This window comes from Eumetopias jubatus, unplaced genomic scaffold (assembly GCF_037043125.1).
Source record: "Eumetopias jubatus isolate StellerSeaLion01/CBP00866 unplaced genomic scaffold, mEumJub1_p1.0 scaffold_15, whole genome shotgun sequence".
NCBI classification, from domain to species: Eukaryota; Metazoa; Chordata; class Mammalia; order Carnivora; family Otariidae; genus Eumetopias; species Eumetopias jubatus.
In genome coordinates, this window is record NW_028274821.1 from 91,640,320 (window position 1) to 91,652,071 (window position 11,752).

Here is an 11,752-nt window from a genome sequence, read left to right on the forward strand (position 1 = left end):
CCCGATCGGAGGCGGGCAAGGGCGGTCCTGTCCCTTTAAATCCGAAATCCCGCGAAGGCTCCAGTTCTCGCGATCTCCGATGTCGCCTACATATTACCCACAATTCTCTTTTCTTTCTTTCTCCTCCCGCAACCCAAGATGGTGAGTGATTTTGCGGGTCGCTGTGTCGGCGCTGGGTCTGGTTTCTATCCGCTGCCATCCTCTTCGGGCCGTGGCCGTGCGGGGATCCCTCCACCGCCCGGCGCTAGGGGAGCCCCGCGGAGCCTGGCAGGGAGGCATTAGGCCGGGTGTTATGCTGCAGGCTGCGTCCGGCAGTGCGGGGAGGAGGGTCCGGGCCGGGGGAGCGCAGCGCCGCAATGCGGGGCTCGGAACGCCGGGGCCGAGGGTCCGCCGCGCCGTGGGGGCTGCCGCAGGGGCCTCGGGCGAGGAATTCAGCGCCAGCCGTATGTCGGGCTCTTAAAGAGCGTGCAGTTCCGGGACGGGGCCGGCTCCGGCTCGGCCCGTGCGCGGCGTCGCGGACGAACGTGGCCGCGTGGCTGCCGGGGCTCGGGGAGGGGTGTGGAGGGTGTCTGGTGCCTGAGCACCAGGACCACTGACGCAGACGCGGGCGGCCGCCGGGCTCGCCGCTGGGCCACCCGGACGTCGGCAGCCAGCCCGGGCCTCTCGCGGGGACGGGAGGACCCGGTCTAAGCGTGTTCCTTCTCGCGCAGCCGAAAGGCAAGAAGGCGAAGGGGAAGAAGGTGGCCCCGGCCCCTGCTGTCGTGAAGAAGCAGGAGGCCAAGAAGGTGGTCAATCCCCTGTTCGAGAAGAGGCCCAAGAATTTTGGCATCGGTGAGTAAGAGGGGGGACGCGGGAATTTGATGTTACTCCCAGAGAGGAGCGCTAGCTTACCGAGCAGAGGATCGTGTCCTGTGCTTGGTAGAAGCTGCTCGTGCGTCTGGAGTTGGAGCTGCCCGGGTGGGAGTCCCATTTTCTGCTTCCTCCCTGGGCTTGAGATGTGGCTGCTGTTGGTGCGCGGGGTGTGCCGCCTGAGCGCCACTGTGCTGCTGCTCAGATACTGGTTCTCAGCCTGGCCCTTGGGAGCCACGCTTTCAGAGCAGAGGCCCTTGGGCCACTGTACTGATGGACAGCTTGGCTGCTCGCCGGATGAGGAGGGAGGTATTGGGGTCTCCCTGCGATCCCAGGTGTTTGTGTGCAGATGATGTAAAAGAATATTTGCTATCTGAGAGATGGTGATGACGCTTGAAACCACCAAGATCGCTGATGCACCTGCACCCTCCGAATGGCACCAAACACGGACTCCACGGGGGTTTGATCCTCACTTAACGGTGTTGCCTTTAACTTCTCAGGACAGGACATCCAGCCCAAAAGGGACCTCACCCGCTTTGTCAAATGGCCCCGCTACATCCGGCTGCAGCGGCAAAGGGCTATTCTCTATAAACGTCTGAAAGTGCCTCCTGCAATTAACCAGTTCACCCAGGCCTTGGACCGCCAGACAGGTGAGGTTCCATGGCACAAGACCATCCGAGAAGGGGTTTCTTGGGCCAGGACGATGTTACCGTCCTGACTCCGCTGGTACTACGCCTGCAGTCTTTCTAGGGGCGGTGGGTGTTTTCAAGTAAATTGAATTATTAAAATTGAGAACGTCATGTCTGATTTTCGGAACGTGAAGGGGGCCTTGGCTGAAGAGGTCACGTACGTGTTGGGGGATTTCTTGGACTACTTTCAGGGCAGTGAGCTAGCATTGCATCGGGTGGCACAGACCAGTGCTTAAAACATGCCTAAACTGGCAATGATTCTTGCAGCTACTCAACTGCTTAAGCTGGCCCACAAGTACAGACCAGAGACAAAGCAGGAGAAGAAGCAGAGGTTGTTGGCCCGGGCTGAGAAGAAAGCTGCAGGCAAAGGGGATGTCCCCACTAAGAGGCCACCTGTCCTTCGAGCTGGTGAGTGGGCCCCTCCTCACAGAGGGCGAGTAGTGGGACAGGCTGTTGGCAGTGATGTGTGAATTTCTTCACCTGGAATCACTGTGAAGAGTAAAATCGAGCTTTTTAACCCTGAGTCACAGCTGGGCCCAGAGGAGAGCTGCTTTTGTTAACCGAGCAGCCCCTATGGACTGCGCGCACAAACTGGTTGTGTGTTGTAGGGGTTAACACTGTCACCACCCTGGTGGAAAACAAGAAGGCTCAGCTGGTGGTGATTGCACATGATGTGGATCCCATTGAGGTACGTCTTCCTTGTTCTTAAGCATTGATTGTTAGGGCGCCTGGGTGGCTCAGTTGATTAAGCAACTGCCTTCGGCTCAGGTCATGATCCTGGAGTCCCGGGATCGAGTCCCGCATCGGGCTCCCTGCTCAGCAGGGAGTCTGCTGCTCCCTCTGACCCTCCGCCCTCTCATGTGCTCGCTCGCTCTCATTCTGTCTCAAATAAAATCTTTAAAAAAAAAAAAAAACATTGATAGATTGGGTCTCGATGTCAGTGCTGGGACAGCTGAAGCTAGATGTTGAGTCTGGTGTGTTAGGCCAAAGTGGAGAGGTACCTTTTCATCGAGGACGGTACTGACAGGTGACCTGATTGAGCGCCACTGCGATGATGTGGATTTCTCGCTGAATTAAACCTTGAAGTGCGAGTACATGAGCTTTTTAACCCTGAGCAGTTGCTACTGAGTTAGCTTTTACATTCCCGCTTTTAGTCAAAATACACTTTAGAGCTAACGTTGTATTCCAGCTGGTGGTTTTCCTGCCTGCCCTGTGCCGTAAGATGGGGGTTCCCTACTGCATTATCAAGGGGAAGGCCAGGCTGGGCCGTCTGGTCCACAGGAAGACCTGCACCACTGTCGCCTTCACACAGGTCAACTCGTGAGTATGCAAGGTGGCCCCCAGCTCCCAGCAGTCAGTAGGGGTCAGCCACCCCCTCCCCCGGTTCTTCATTCCTCGGGATTTTCCCTGAAGACTAAACGACATACCTTAAAGGGATATGTTTATCCGAGTCTTTGCCGATGATGGCTACGAATTTCTTCACCTGAATAAACTGTGTGGTCATACTGTGTCTGAGGCAAAGGGCTGTTTGGGGCTAACAGCCCATCCCCGCTTTCTGGAAAGGTAGCTGAGAAGCCAATGACCCCCATTTTCCCCCGGCCTTTTTAGGGAAGACAAAGGAGCCCTGGCAAAGCTGGTGGAGGCCATCAGGACCAACTACAATGACAGATACGATGAGGTAAGCAGCAGCCTGACATGACGCGGCCTTGGGCGTGCACACGACGCCGTCTTGGGCACACTAAGCTGGCTCCTGAGGGGTCAAGTAGAAGACCACTAGGGGCTGACCTGGTTTTGAGAGCCTTGAAGGAGGCCACACTGACCCCCCCCACCCTCTGTCGTTGCAGATCCGCCGCCACTGGGGAGGCAACGTCTTGGGCCCAAAGTCTGTGGCTCGCATCGCCAAGCTGGAAAAGGCAAAGGCTAAAGAACTGGCCACCAAACTGGGCTGAGTGGACGCTGTTGAATTTTCTGTACATAAAAGTAATAAAACGTTGTGTTTCAGCCAGTGTCAATTGGCGTTTGGGTTGAATGTAATTGATCTGTCAGTTTGGGAGGGCGGCAAGTGTTTTCAAACCCAGGGTCTGTACTGGGCACAGGGCAGGAGGTGTGGGTTGACCTGTTCTGAACAAGCAGCCTCAACCACTCAGTCGCACATCGTACTTGAACGTGCTGACAAAGCTTGGGTTTTACGATCCAGACCGTTAACTAGAACAGGTAGAGTGGCAGGCAGACGGCAACAGGTGCGTAAGATTTATTCATATCAGTAGTACCCGATCCCATATAAAAACAGCCTCCGGATTTATCGTGGTCCTTCCGCTCGTTAGCTAATCTCACACACCAGGACTCCGACGTAGGAATTTCTTAAACCACAGGTAGGCTGTAGCTGCACAGAGTCCATACCTAGGGTTGAAAAGATGAACGGTCAGCGTTTGGAAGGGAAAGACTTGGGAGCAGCTAGAGACCGGGACTTACCAGGTAACGATGTACTGCATGTGCTCATTCCTCAGAGTGACTCGGGTTTGCCCTCCAATGGGTCCCCCGGGGACTGTGCTCCCTGCAGAGACAGTGGGCTCAGTGTCTCCCTACAGCACTCTGGCCAGCTGTTTCCATGGAGACTTCCAGAGCTCTTGCATGGCCAAAATTCAGTGAGGGCCCCCCCCTTTTTTTTTTTAAACCCGTAACCGGCCCCATGTTGCCTCCTTCCCTTCGTATCTGGCAGACATCCCCACTCCTCCCACACACACTAAAATGTAAGCAGTAGCAAGTACCAAAAATGTCAGAGCTGAGAGGAAGGTAGAACCAGGTATTTACAAAAGCTACATGCTCTTCTGGGGTGGGCTGGTCACAACGTACGGAAGTCTGCATCGATGAAGATGGGGTCTGCGCCTGTGAGCCTGGCCATGGCCTCCAGGTCCCGGTAATGCCAGTGGTTCCTTTCGGGATTGTTCTCCGGGACAAAGGGCTTCCTAGTTTCTGCCAGCCTCACCATCCCAACTAGGTCTACTTCTCCCTTGATCTAAAAAGGAAAACAATATTGCTCTTCAGGGCCTAGTTTCTAGAGAGCCCTGCTCACAAGGGAGGATTCACACCCCTTACCTGGCCTTTCTGCCGTGTATCAGGATTCACCTTCTTCCTGGGGACAAACCCTCTATTTACCAGGATGGTGATTCTGGAGTAATAGGAGGATGCTCTTTCAGGTAGGGAAGGGTTTTGGAATACAGATTATCACTGTCGTCCTGGGAAGGGTTTAAAATGGGAAGGTAGCTGCAGGTGTGCCATGGGGAAGGTCCTTTCTCCTGCCCGGGTCTTGATTGGCAGGGCCATCAACTCCGAAGACAGATCTCCAGTGTCCCTGGCAACAGCCCCCATCTGCTTCCCTCTGTGTGCCTCACCCTCGGCCGGAGTTCAAATACCCACTTCCCCAGTTAACAGCAGCTGCCTTGTGTACCTGCCTCCAGTATCCTCTTGGGGTGGCGGGGAGACCCTCCCAGACCTATAGCTGGGAAGTTGCTCTAGCTGATCTTGCAATGCCCCATTGCTGGACAGGTCATTTCCTCTCCCCGTATTGCCCTTCCCATCTCCTGACTCCAGGCGTGGCCCAAGTAGTCCGCTCGGAATCCTTCCCTAACCCCACCCCCTCCAGGCAGAGTTGGGGGTGCCTTTCCTTTCTCTCGACTTCCTCTCACTAGCCCCTCCTCGTGCCACACCACAACCATTTAATGTGTTGGCCACGAGACAACTGCTCGAGTGGTTGATTTCATTCACCTCTGGGAAAGCTCCACACACAGGAATGATTCAGTAAGAAGTGAAATGACCTGGCTTAACAATGTCAGAAATACAAATTCCAAACTCTCAAGGAATTGAACCTTTCTGGGTGTCTTGGATTTGCCCAAGGTTGGTGCTTCGCTGCATGTTCTACTCACCCCAGGTCAGTGCAGTGGAAGGGGGTGATGACGTAGGCACCACTCTCCGGTGAGGAAGAGAGACGGCCAGCCTCTTGGGCCTCCCGGGCAGGGTCCACCATGGTCCGAGGCATCATGTACAGCTCCTTGGAGTGGTCGAAGTGCCCTCTGACCTTCACTGGCCTGTACTCCAGATTCTTCAGTTCCATCGGGCTACATGGGAGTGGGGACAAGTGAGGCTGCGGCCAAGCAAGGTTTGGCAGGAAGTTCAAACGCTTCCGGGGCTGCACATCGCAAATACGGCACGTGTTTGCTCCCCTGAATGGAAAGCTTTGTTGACCCTATCTGCCCCTCTAAGACAGTGCCTCAGAATGAGGGGTAGAGGCAGTAGAATCACTTAGGGCACTTTTTCAAGATAATGTTCTCATGTCAAGACATGACATGAAGATGCACTCTGCCCTCACCCGCCAGGTAAGAATTACTGCTATAGGGGCCCATAAGCACTGGGGGGGATCCCTCAGGTACAATGCCTCTGAAAAAAAGGTAAAACTCAGGATCAAAGGTATTCTTCTAGGCATGTCAGGCAGCTTCCCAAGGGTGATCAGGAAGCCAGTAAGACAGTTGATTTTGAGGGCTCCCCTCTGAGGGTCAGGACTACAAGCAGAAGCCAGGCCCCGCTGCTGACCTCAAGTGAGACCAGCCCCAGGTGGGCAGCCACACACTCACTCTGCTGGCAGGGGGATGGGCTCAGCCGCAACTCTAGACTCCAGCTCTGCTATCAGCTTCAGCTTCCACTTTCGACGCTGGACCTATGGAAACAGTGCAAACCCGAGCGGATGGCAACAAGGTCAAAAGCTCAGAGCCACCAGAGCTAGAAGCCTGTCTTTACCTGCCATGTCCCCAGGCCAAAGGCAGTCACAGGAATGAGAAGCAGGAACCACTGGAAGACGGAGTCGTGCTGTGCTTTTGTGGCAGGTGCCTCGGCTGCAGAACTGCCACACCGGCTTGGCCTCCAGGCCAAACCTAGGAGGTTTTACAACACAGGCATGGGGTCAGAAGCCCTCGACAAATAGAGGTGGAGCAGCCAATTCCTCAAGGAGACGCCACCTTTACTGCCGGAGAGTGAACAGACCACAGCCTGGGGCCAGCAGCCAACTAGTGGCACCTGTGTCCAGTCCGGCTCCTAAACCAGGGCTGGCTCGTGGCACACTCGGTGGATGTTTACTGACTAAATAAACAAGACCCAGGGCTTAGTCCTGGCTCTGCCACCAACCGCCACCCTGGGTAACCACCTCATGCCTTTTACACAAGAATGCGATGTATTCCACACCCGCGCAGAGACAGAACCGGGATAAACTCGGGGATATTGGCTCAAAGAGCTCTTCCAACAGCCTGTTCTTCACTGCTCATTGATTTAAAGACGGAACAAAGTACACAAAAATGTATTTTAGCTGTCGGAGTGTGAGTCTCATCAAATCAGAACATTACGGGCCTTGCAGACGGCAAAAAAGCAGGCCTGGAGCGGGCTCACAAAGCACCCTTCTTTCTCGCACAGCGTTCCCCTCTGCCGCACGTGCACGCGCCACCTGCAAGCCGTGGGTCCCAGACACCTGGCTTTCAATCTTGGGGTGGCCCCTCCTCAGCCCGGTCAGGTGCGGGGAACTGAGCAGTTCGGTGCCAAGCGGGGGGGGCGGGAGCGCGGGCCGCTCTTCCCGGGCGCTCAGGGCACACGCGAGCGAGCCCTCACCTGGCCTTAGGGGGACCGCAAGGACGCTCCTCCTCACCGCGCGGGGCGGGGCCTTCGGAGACGGAGGCAACGGCTGAGCTCGGCCAAGCCGGGGCGCGGGCCCCCCAGCCCACCCGACATGTCCCCGCGCCGCGCTCACCGCCCCCGGCCCCGCGGCCCGCAGCCCCAACCACCGCACGACCGCCGCCATACCCCGCCGGCACTTCCGGGCCTGGAGGCATCTGCTTCCGGGGCGCCGCTGAGCCCCGCCCCCGGCCCACGCGGCGCTAGCGGCGCGGGCTTCCAGCTCCGCTAGCGGCCGGACCATGGACGAGCTGCCGGCCGACGTGTGCGCTTTCCTGCGCGAGCACCCGAGTCTGCGGCTGGAGCCCGGCGCCCACAAGGTCCGCGGGGCCGGCGGGGGAGGCGCGGGCACCGCTCGGTGGCCCCCGGGCCCCCTGACCCCCTCGCCCGCCCTCCGGCCCGCAGGTGAAATGCGTCCTCACCGGCCACGAGCTGCCCTGCCGTCTGCCCGAGCTCCAGCTCTACACCCGCGGCAAGAAATACCGGCGGCTGGTCCGCGCCTCCCCGGCCTTCGACTACGCGGAGTTCGAGCCGCATATCGTGCCCAGCACCAAGAACCCGTACGTGCGCGGGGGCCCCTGCAGGCAGGGTCGCGAGTGGGGACCGGGCCGAACCCCACCCTTTCCCGCCGGGTGCGCGCTCCTCGAGGCCCCGGAGCCCAACTTCGTGTGGGATAGGCGACTTGACATCCAGGTGGGAGGCTAGGCCCCTCCCTGGTGCCCGTTTGATATTTGCAGAGCTCAGGTTTGTCACCCGGGCTTGTCTGCCTCAGAGAGGAGCTGGAGGGCTTGCGCTTTGTCACCTAAGGTTCTGAATGGGGTCAGTTTCACGTATTTTAAGAGAACTTTGGTGTAGCTGAACGTGTATGCTCGGCAGCGCTTGAAGGGAAGAGGGCGAGGGGGGGTGCTCCCGTTCATCCAGCGCCTTGCCGGGCCTCGTTTCCCACGTGCATTTGCCTGTGCGGGAGCCGTGTGCGGAGGCTGGCCAGGCCTGTGTCCCAGGCAAATGTCGAGAGCTCACAGCCCGTCTGGATCAGTGTTTCTCCACCCCGCTGCAGTGTGGAATTGCTTGCTGCCCAGGCCACCTCGTCGACCTCTGCTGTCAGATGCATCTGTGGTGGAGGGCCCCCGACGTCGATCCCCGTGAATGTCCCTGCTGACTGAGGTTTCCCTGTCCCCTAGACACCAGCTGTTCTGCAGACTCACCCTGCGGCACATCAACAAGTCCCCAGGGCACGTGCTGAGGCACACCCAGGGCCGGCGGTACCAGAGAGCTCTGTGTGAATGTAAGTAGCCACGGGCGGACGCGGCCTGCCTCACTTCACAGGTATTTGGGGGCCTGCCTGCCCCTTCTCCAGGATGAGTGCCCATCAGAGGCACAAGTGGTGTTTCAGTCATCCTTGGGCAGCAGCTGGTGGTGCAGTGGGCTCCGAGGTCACCACAGGCTAGCGAGAGGGCTGCCAGGAGGCCCCGGGGAGGCTGAGTTTCTGGGCTGAGACTTTAGGGACATGGGGAGTAGAGGGAAGGATTCAAGCAAAGTCAGAGGCAGAGAAACACTTGGCTGCAGGAGCTCCTGAAAGACGGCCACTGTACCACCGTGCAAGGTGGGGTCAGCAGCGTAGCTGGGGGCAAGAACACAGAGGGCCTTGGAGGTCAGGACCACGTGAAGTGGAGAGGCATTGAGAGGACTGACGCAGGGCCTGGCACGTCACTTTTTGTGTCAGGGTCACTGTGGCTCTGAGGGGGGCGGGGCGGGAAGGAGTGGAAGAGGGGACGCTCGCTCAGTGGCTGTGCAGTCAGGTGAGGTGACCATGGCTGGGGTGACCAGGTGTTGGCAGGGAAGATGTGCACAGGGTAGGATCAGTAGGTGAGGGAGGGAGGGAGGGGAAGAAGTCAGCTGGGACCCCCGAATTCCTGGTTTAGGAGAGTGGCATCTGGATGACAGGCCTTGTGGGAAAATGAAATGTTCCTGTCAACGTGTGTCAGGATGGCCACTGACAACAGGGGCCAGCGCTCAGATGATGCACGCCACTGACACAGAGCTGGCATTTGCATCCACGGAGCCATGGGAGAAGGGACAGGGCCAGGCCTGAGCACGGAAGGAGCCCCAGGAGGGAGGGAAGCAGCCAGGTGGAGTGGTGTCGTGTCGGGGGCAGAGGTTTCGAGAATGGTAGACTCTTCTCAAATGTTCCTGAAGGGAAGGTAGGGGGAGGACCGGATGGGGCAGTAAGGGGGGCTGGGGGATGGAAACACAGGCAGGATGAGGAAGACGAGTCTGAAGGCTGTTTCCCCAAAAAACGAGGCCGTCTTCACCTAAGGGTACTAGTGAGGGTTGAGAAGTAGGGATCCCACGCAGGTGCAGAGCCTGAGGGCTGCTTGGTGTGGCGGCAAAGGGAGGACTGGGTTACTCCGTGAGCGAGAGTGTGTGGCTCACAGGACCAGTGGCCAGAAGGAGCCGGAGCCTGGCAGCCAGGGAGCCTGGCTGGGGATGTGGAGAGGGGACACGGGTGCAGGGTCCAGTGGCAGGGAGGCCATGTGGGACCACGGAGTGGGTGGCAGAGATGATGCAAAGGCTAGGGCCTTGAAGGTGGGCAGAAGCAGGCAGTGACATCAGAGACCAGAGCCCAGTCCTTCTCCCTGCACCTGAGGGGGCTGCACTGGACAGGAGAGCCATGCCCACACAGGGCAGGTTTCAAAAGCCAGGCCTGTCGGTGCCACCTTGCTCCTCATCGGTGCTCAGTCTGCATCTGCCACGCTGAGTGCCTGGCCTCCCCAAGTCCTCCGTACACGGGAGTGTGGCTCCAGCGTGGAGGCCTCATCCCGGTGCCTCTGCTCTGGGCCAAGGGCCCGACTCCCACTGAGCCCCGCCAACCAGTGTGGGGGCTTCCTGGGGCCAGGCTAGGGCTGGGGGTTCAGTGCTCGAGGCCCAGCACACCCCTGCATCTTATCACTCCACGGCCGGCACCCCTGCTGGCCTCCTTCCTCTCCTGGTAGGAACTGACCAGTTTTTACCCAGCAGAGTAGGGTACAGGTCCTGGTGGAGCTTGGCTCTGCACCGGGGAACTGCGGGGCAGACCCAGAACCAGGCAGTGTGCTGGCCTGTCCCCCAGATGAGAAATGTCAGAAGCAGGGTGTGGAGTACGTGCCTGCCTGCCTCCTGCACAAGAGGAGGAGGAGAGAGGACCAGATGGATGGCGCCTGGCCGCCTCACCCGAGAGAGGCCTTCTGGGAACCCGTGTCTAGCGAGGACGATGGCACAGCCGCGCGTGACAGTGACGACAGTATGACAGACCTGTACCCACGTAAGCGGGACTCCCCCCCCCACCCCCTTCCCGCAGGTGTGGGTCCTGGCTGCCTGCTCGGTTTTGAGTTTGCAGCAAGTGGGCTCCAGCCTCCGGCCCTCCGGCCCTCCCACCGCGTGTCCTCAGGTCCTGGGCCCTGGCTGGCCACTCCCCCCTCAGCCCTGCGCAGACCGTGAGCCTAACCTGAACCAGCCCATCCCTCCATTCCTTCCAGCCGAGCTGTTCACCAGAAAGGACCTGGGAGGGACTGAGCCTGGGGACAGCACCGATGACTTTTTGACAGAAGAGGAGGGCGAGAAGCCAAGGTGTGCCGCAGAGAAGGGCCCCGGGGCCGAGGAGGAGACTGAAGTGGCCCGGGTGCTGGTCCGCAAGCGCGGGAAGGTGAGGGGCAGCTTCCTCTGGTGGTAGTTTGCCGTTTCCTTTACAAAATGTTAGAAAGAACCTTGTTTTTGCAAATGAAATGCCAAGCTAACAGTAAATAGGAGCCAAGGCCGCTCTGCCCTGACGAGGGTGGGCTCCTTCCCAGTTCGAGGCTCCACGGACAGGTTCTGAGGGCTGCCGAGTGCAGCAGGGAGCCCGTGGGGGACTTGTTTCCAGACACGGCCCATTGCCATGAGGCAGTGACAAGGTCCTGTCGTCCTGGGTAGCTGAGCAGGGCCGGGGCTCGAGAAGGTCTAGGCCTCTTGTGAGGCTGGGGACGTGGGGAGCCGGCCTGTCTCGGCGGGCGGGCGGGCGGGGTGCCCCTCACAGGGCCCCTTCCTCTCAGACAGTGAAGGCTTACAAGCTGGAATCCTCTGTTCATGTTCCAGAAGCAGGTGAGCTCATCGAAGAAGTTCAAAAGTCATCATCGTAAAGCTAAGAGCTTCAGCTCTTTTAAACAGTCCAGTTAATAAACAGCTGTGGAGAGAGCACGTGTTGAAAGCTTTTCGAGAATCCTTCAGACACTTGACCCCCGTGGTCCTTTTCAAGCCATCTGCGGTGCGTCCTCTCGGCTGCTGGGGTGTCCCAGGGCCTTCTCCCTCCACTCCGCGTTTGCTGCCCCCAAGGGGGTGGGGCTGGGGGTCGGTCCCACAGGTGTCAGGGGCACGGCTCCCCATCCCCAGGAAGCAGCAGAGACCCCCAAGGGAAGAGTTCTGGCTGGACGTGGCTTCTAAGTGCTCCTCAGCGAAGCCTAGTGGGTTTTTCAGGCTCGCTTGGCGTC

At 58.7% G+C, this 11,752-nt stretch overlaps 3 protein-coding genes, 3 non-coding genes and 1 pseudogene across 6 annotated transcripts; 6 read left to right on the forward strand and 1 right to left on the reverse strand.

Annotated features, from left to right (window-relative positions):
• Positions 1-80: 80 nt before the first annotated feature.
• On the forward strand, positions 81-3,539 carry RPL7A (ribosomal protein L7a). Its single transcript, XM_028093420.2, has 8 exons — positions 81-141; positions 711-831; positions 1,350-1,499; positions 1,806-1,946; positions 2,147-2,226; positions 2,728-2,858; positions 3,147-3,216; positions 3,383-3,539. The coding sequence occupies exons 1-8, from the start codon at positions 139-141 to the stop codon at positions 3,485-3,487; spliced, it is 801 nt and encodes a 266-aa protein (XP_027949221.1). The 5' UTR covers positions 81-138; the 3' UTR covers positions 3,488-3,539.
• LOC114201031 (small nucleolar RNA SNORD24) lies at positions 1,194-1,268 on the forward strand. The gene has a single exon (XR_003607574.1). It is a non-coding gene; the product is annotated as a small nucleolar RNA SNORD24 (small nucleolar RNA).
• On the forward strand, positions 1,993-2,066 carry LOC114201028 (small nucleolar RNA SNORD36). The gene has a single exon (XR_003607571.2). It is a non-coding gene; the product is annotated as a small nucleolar RNA SNORD36 (small nucleolar RNA).
• LOC114201029 (small nucleolar RNA SNORD36) lies at positions 2,585-2,657 on the forward strand. The gene has a single exon (XR_003607572.1). It is a non-coding gene; the product is annotated as a small nucleolar RNA SNORD36 (small nucleolar RNA).
• On the forward strand, positions 2,993-3,059 carry LOC114201030 (small nucleolar RNA SNORD36; annotated as a pseudogene).
• Positions 3,540-3,773: 234 nt separating the features above from the next.
• On the reverse strand, positions 3,774-7,391 carry SURF1 (SURF1 cytochrome c oxidase assembly factor). Its single transcript, XM_028093434.2, has 8 exons — positions 7,188-7,391; positions 6,330-6,463; positions 6,167-6,249; positions 5,462-5,653; positions 4,635-4,707; positions 4,392-4,554; positions 4,011-4,092; positions 3,774-3,938 (listed from the first exon to the last, which is right to left on the reverse strand). The coding sequence occupies exons 1-8, from the start codon at positions 7,375-7,377 to the stop codon at positions 3,869-3,871; spliced, it is 987 nt and encodes a 328-aa protein (XP_027949235.2). The 5' UTR covers positions 7,378-7,391; the 3' UTR covers positions 3,774-3,868.
• Positions 7,392-7,447: 56 nt separating this feature from the next.
• SURF2 (surfeit 2) lies at positions 7,448-11,459 on the forward strand. The gene is made up of 6 exons (XM_028093422.2): positions 7,448-7,570; positions 7,656-7,810; positions 8,432-8,535; positions 10,360-10,551; positions 10,766-10,932; positions 11,361-11,459. Exons 1-6 carry the CDS (start codon positions 7,493-7,495, stop codon positions 11,439-11,441), a joined length of 777 nt encoding a protein of 258 aa, XP_027949223.1. The 5' UTR covers positions 7,448-7,492; the 3' UTR covers positions 11,442-11,459.
• The last annotated feature ends 293 nt before the right edge of the window (positions 11,460-11,752 follow it).

Excerpts from the sequence above, each read along its gene's own strand:
- RPL7A (XM_028093420.2), top strand. Across the intron at positions 1,947-2,146 it reads GCCACCTGTCCTTCGAGCTG|GGGTTAACACTGTCACCACC; the intron begins GTGAGTGGGCCC and ends TGTGTGTTGTAG. Across the intron at positions 3,217-3,382 it reads ACAATGACAGATACGATGAG|ATCCGCCGCCACTGGGGAGG; the intron begins GTAAGCAGCAGC and ends CTGTCGTTGCAG.
- SURF1 (XM_028093434.2), bottom strand. The coding sequence starts at position 7,377 with ATGGCGGCGGTCGTGCGGTGGTTGGGGCTGCGGGCCGCGGGGCCGGGG. Across the intron at positions 5,654-6,166 it reads CCCATCCCCCTGCCAGCAGA|CCCGATGGAACTGAAGAATC; the intron begins GTGAGTGTGTGG and ends ACTCCCATGTAG. Across the intron at positions 3,939-4,010 it reads ATGCAGTACATCGTTACCTG|GTATGGACTCTGTGCAGCTA; the intron begins GTAAGTCCCGGT and ends TTTCAACCCTAG.
- SURF2 (XM_028093422.2), top strand. The coding sequence starts at position 7,493 with ATGGACGAGCTGCCGGCCGACGTGTGCGCTTTCCTGCGCGAGCACCCG. Across the intron at positions 10,552-10,765 it reads TATGACAGACCTGTACCCAC|CCGAGCTGTTCACCAGAAAG; the intron begins GTAAGCGGGACT and ends CATTCCTTCCAG. Across the intron at positions 10,933-11,360 it reads TGGTCCGCAAGCGCGGGAAG|AAGCAGGTGAGCTCATCGAA; the intron begins GTGAGGGGCAGC and ends TTCATGTTCCAG.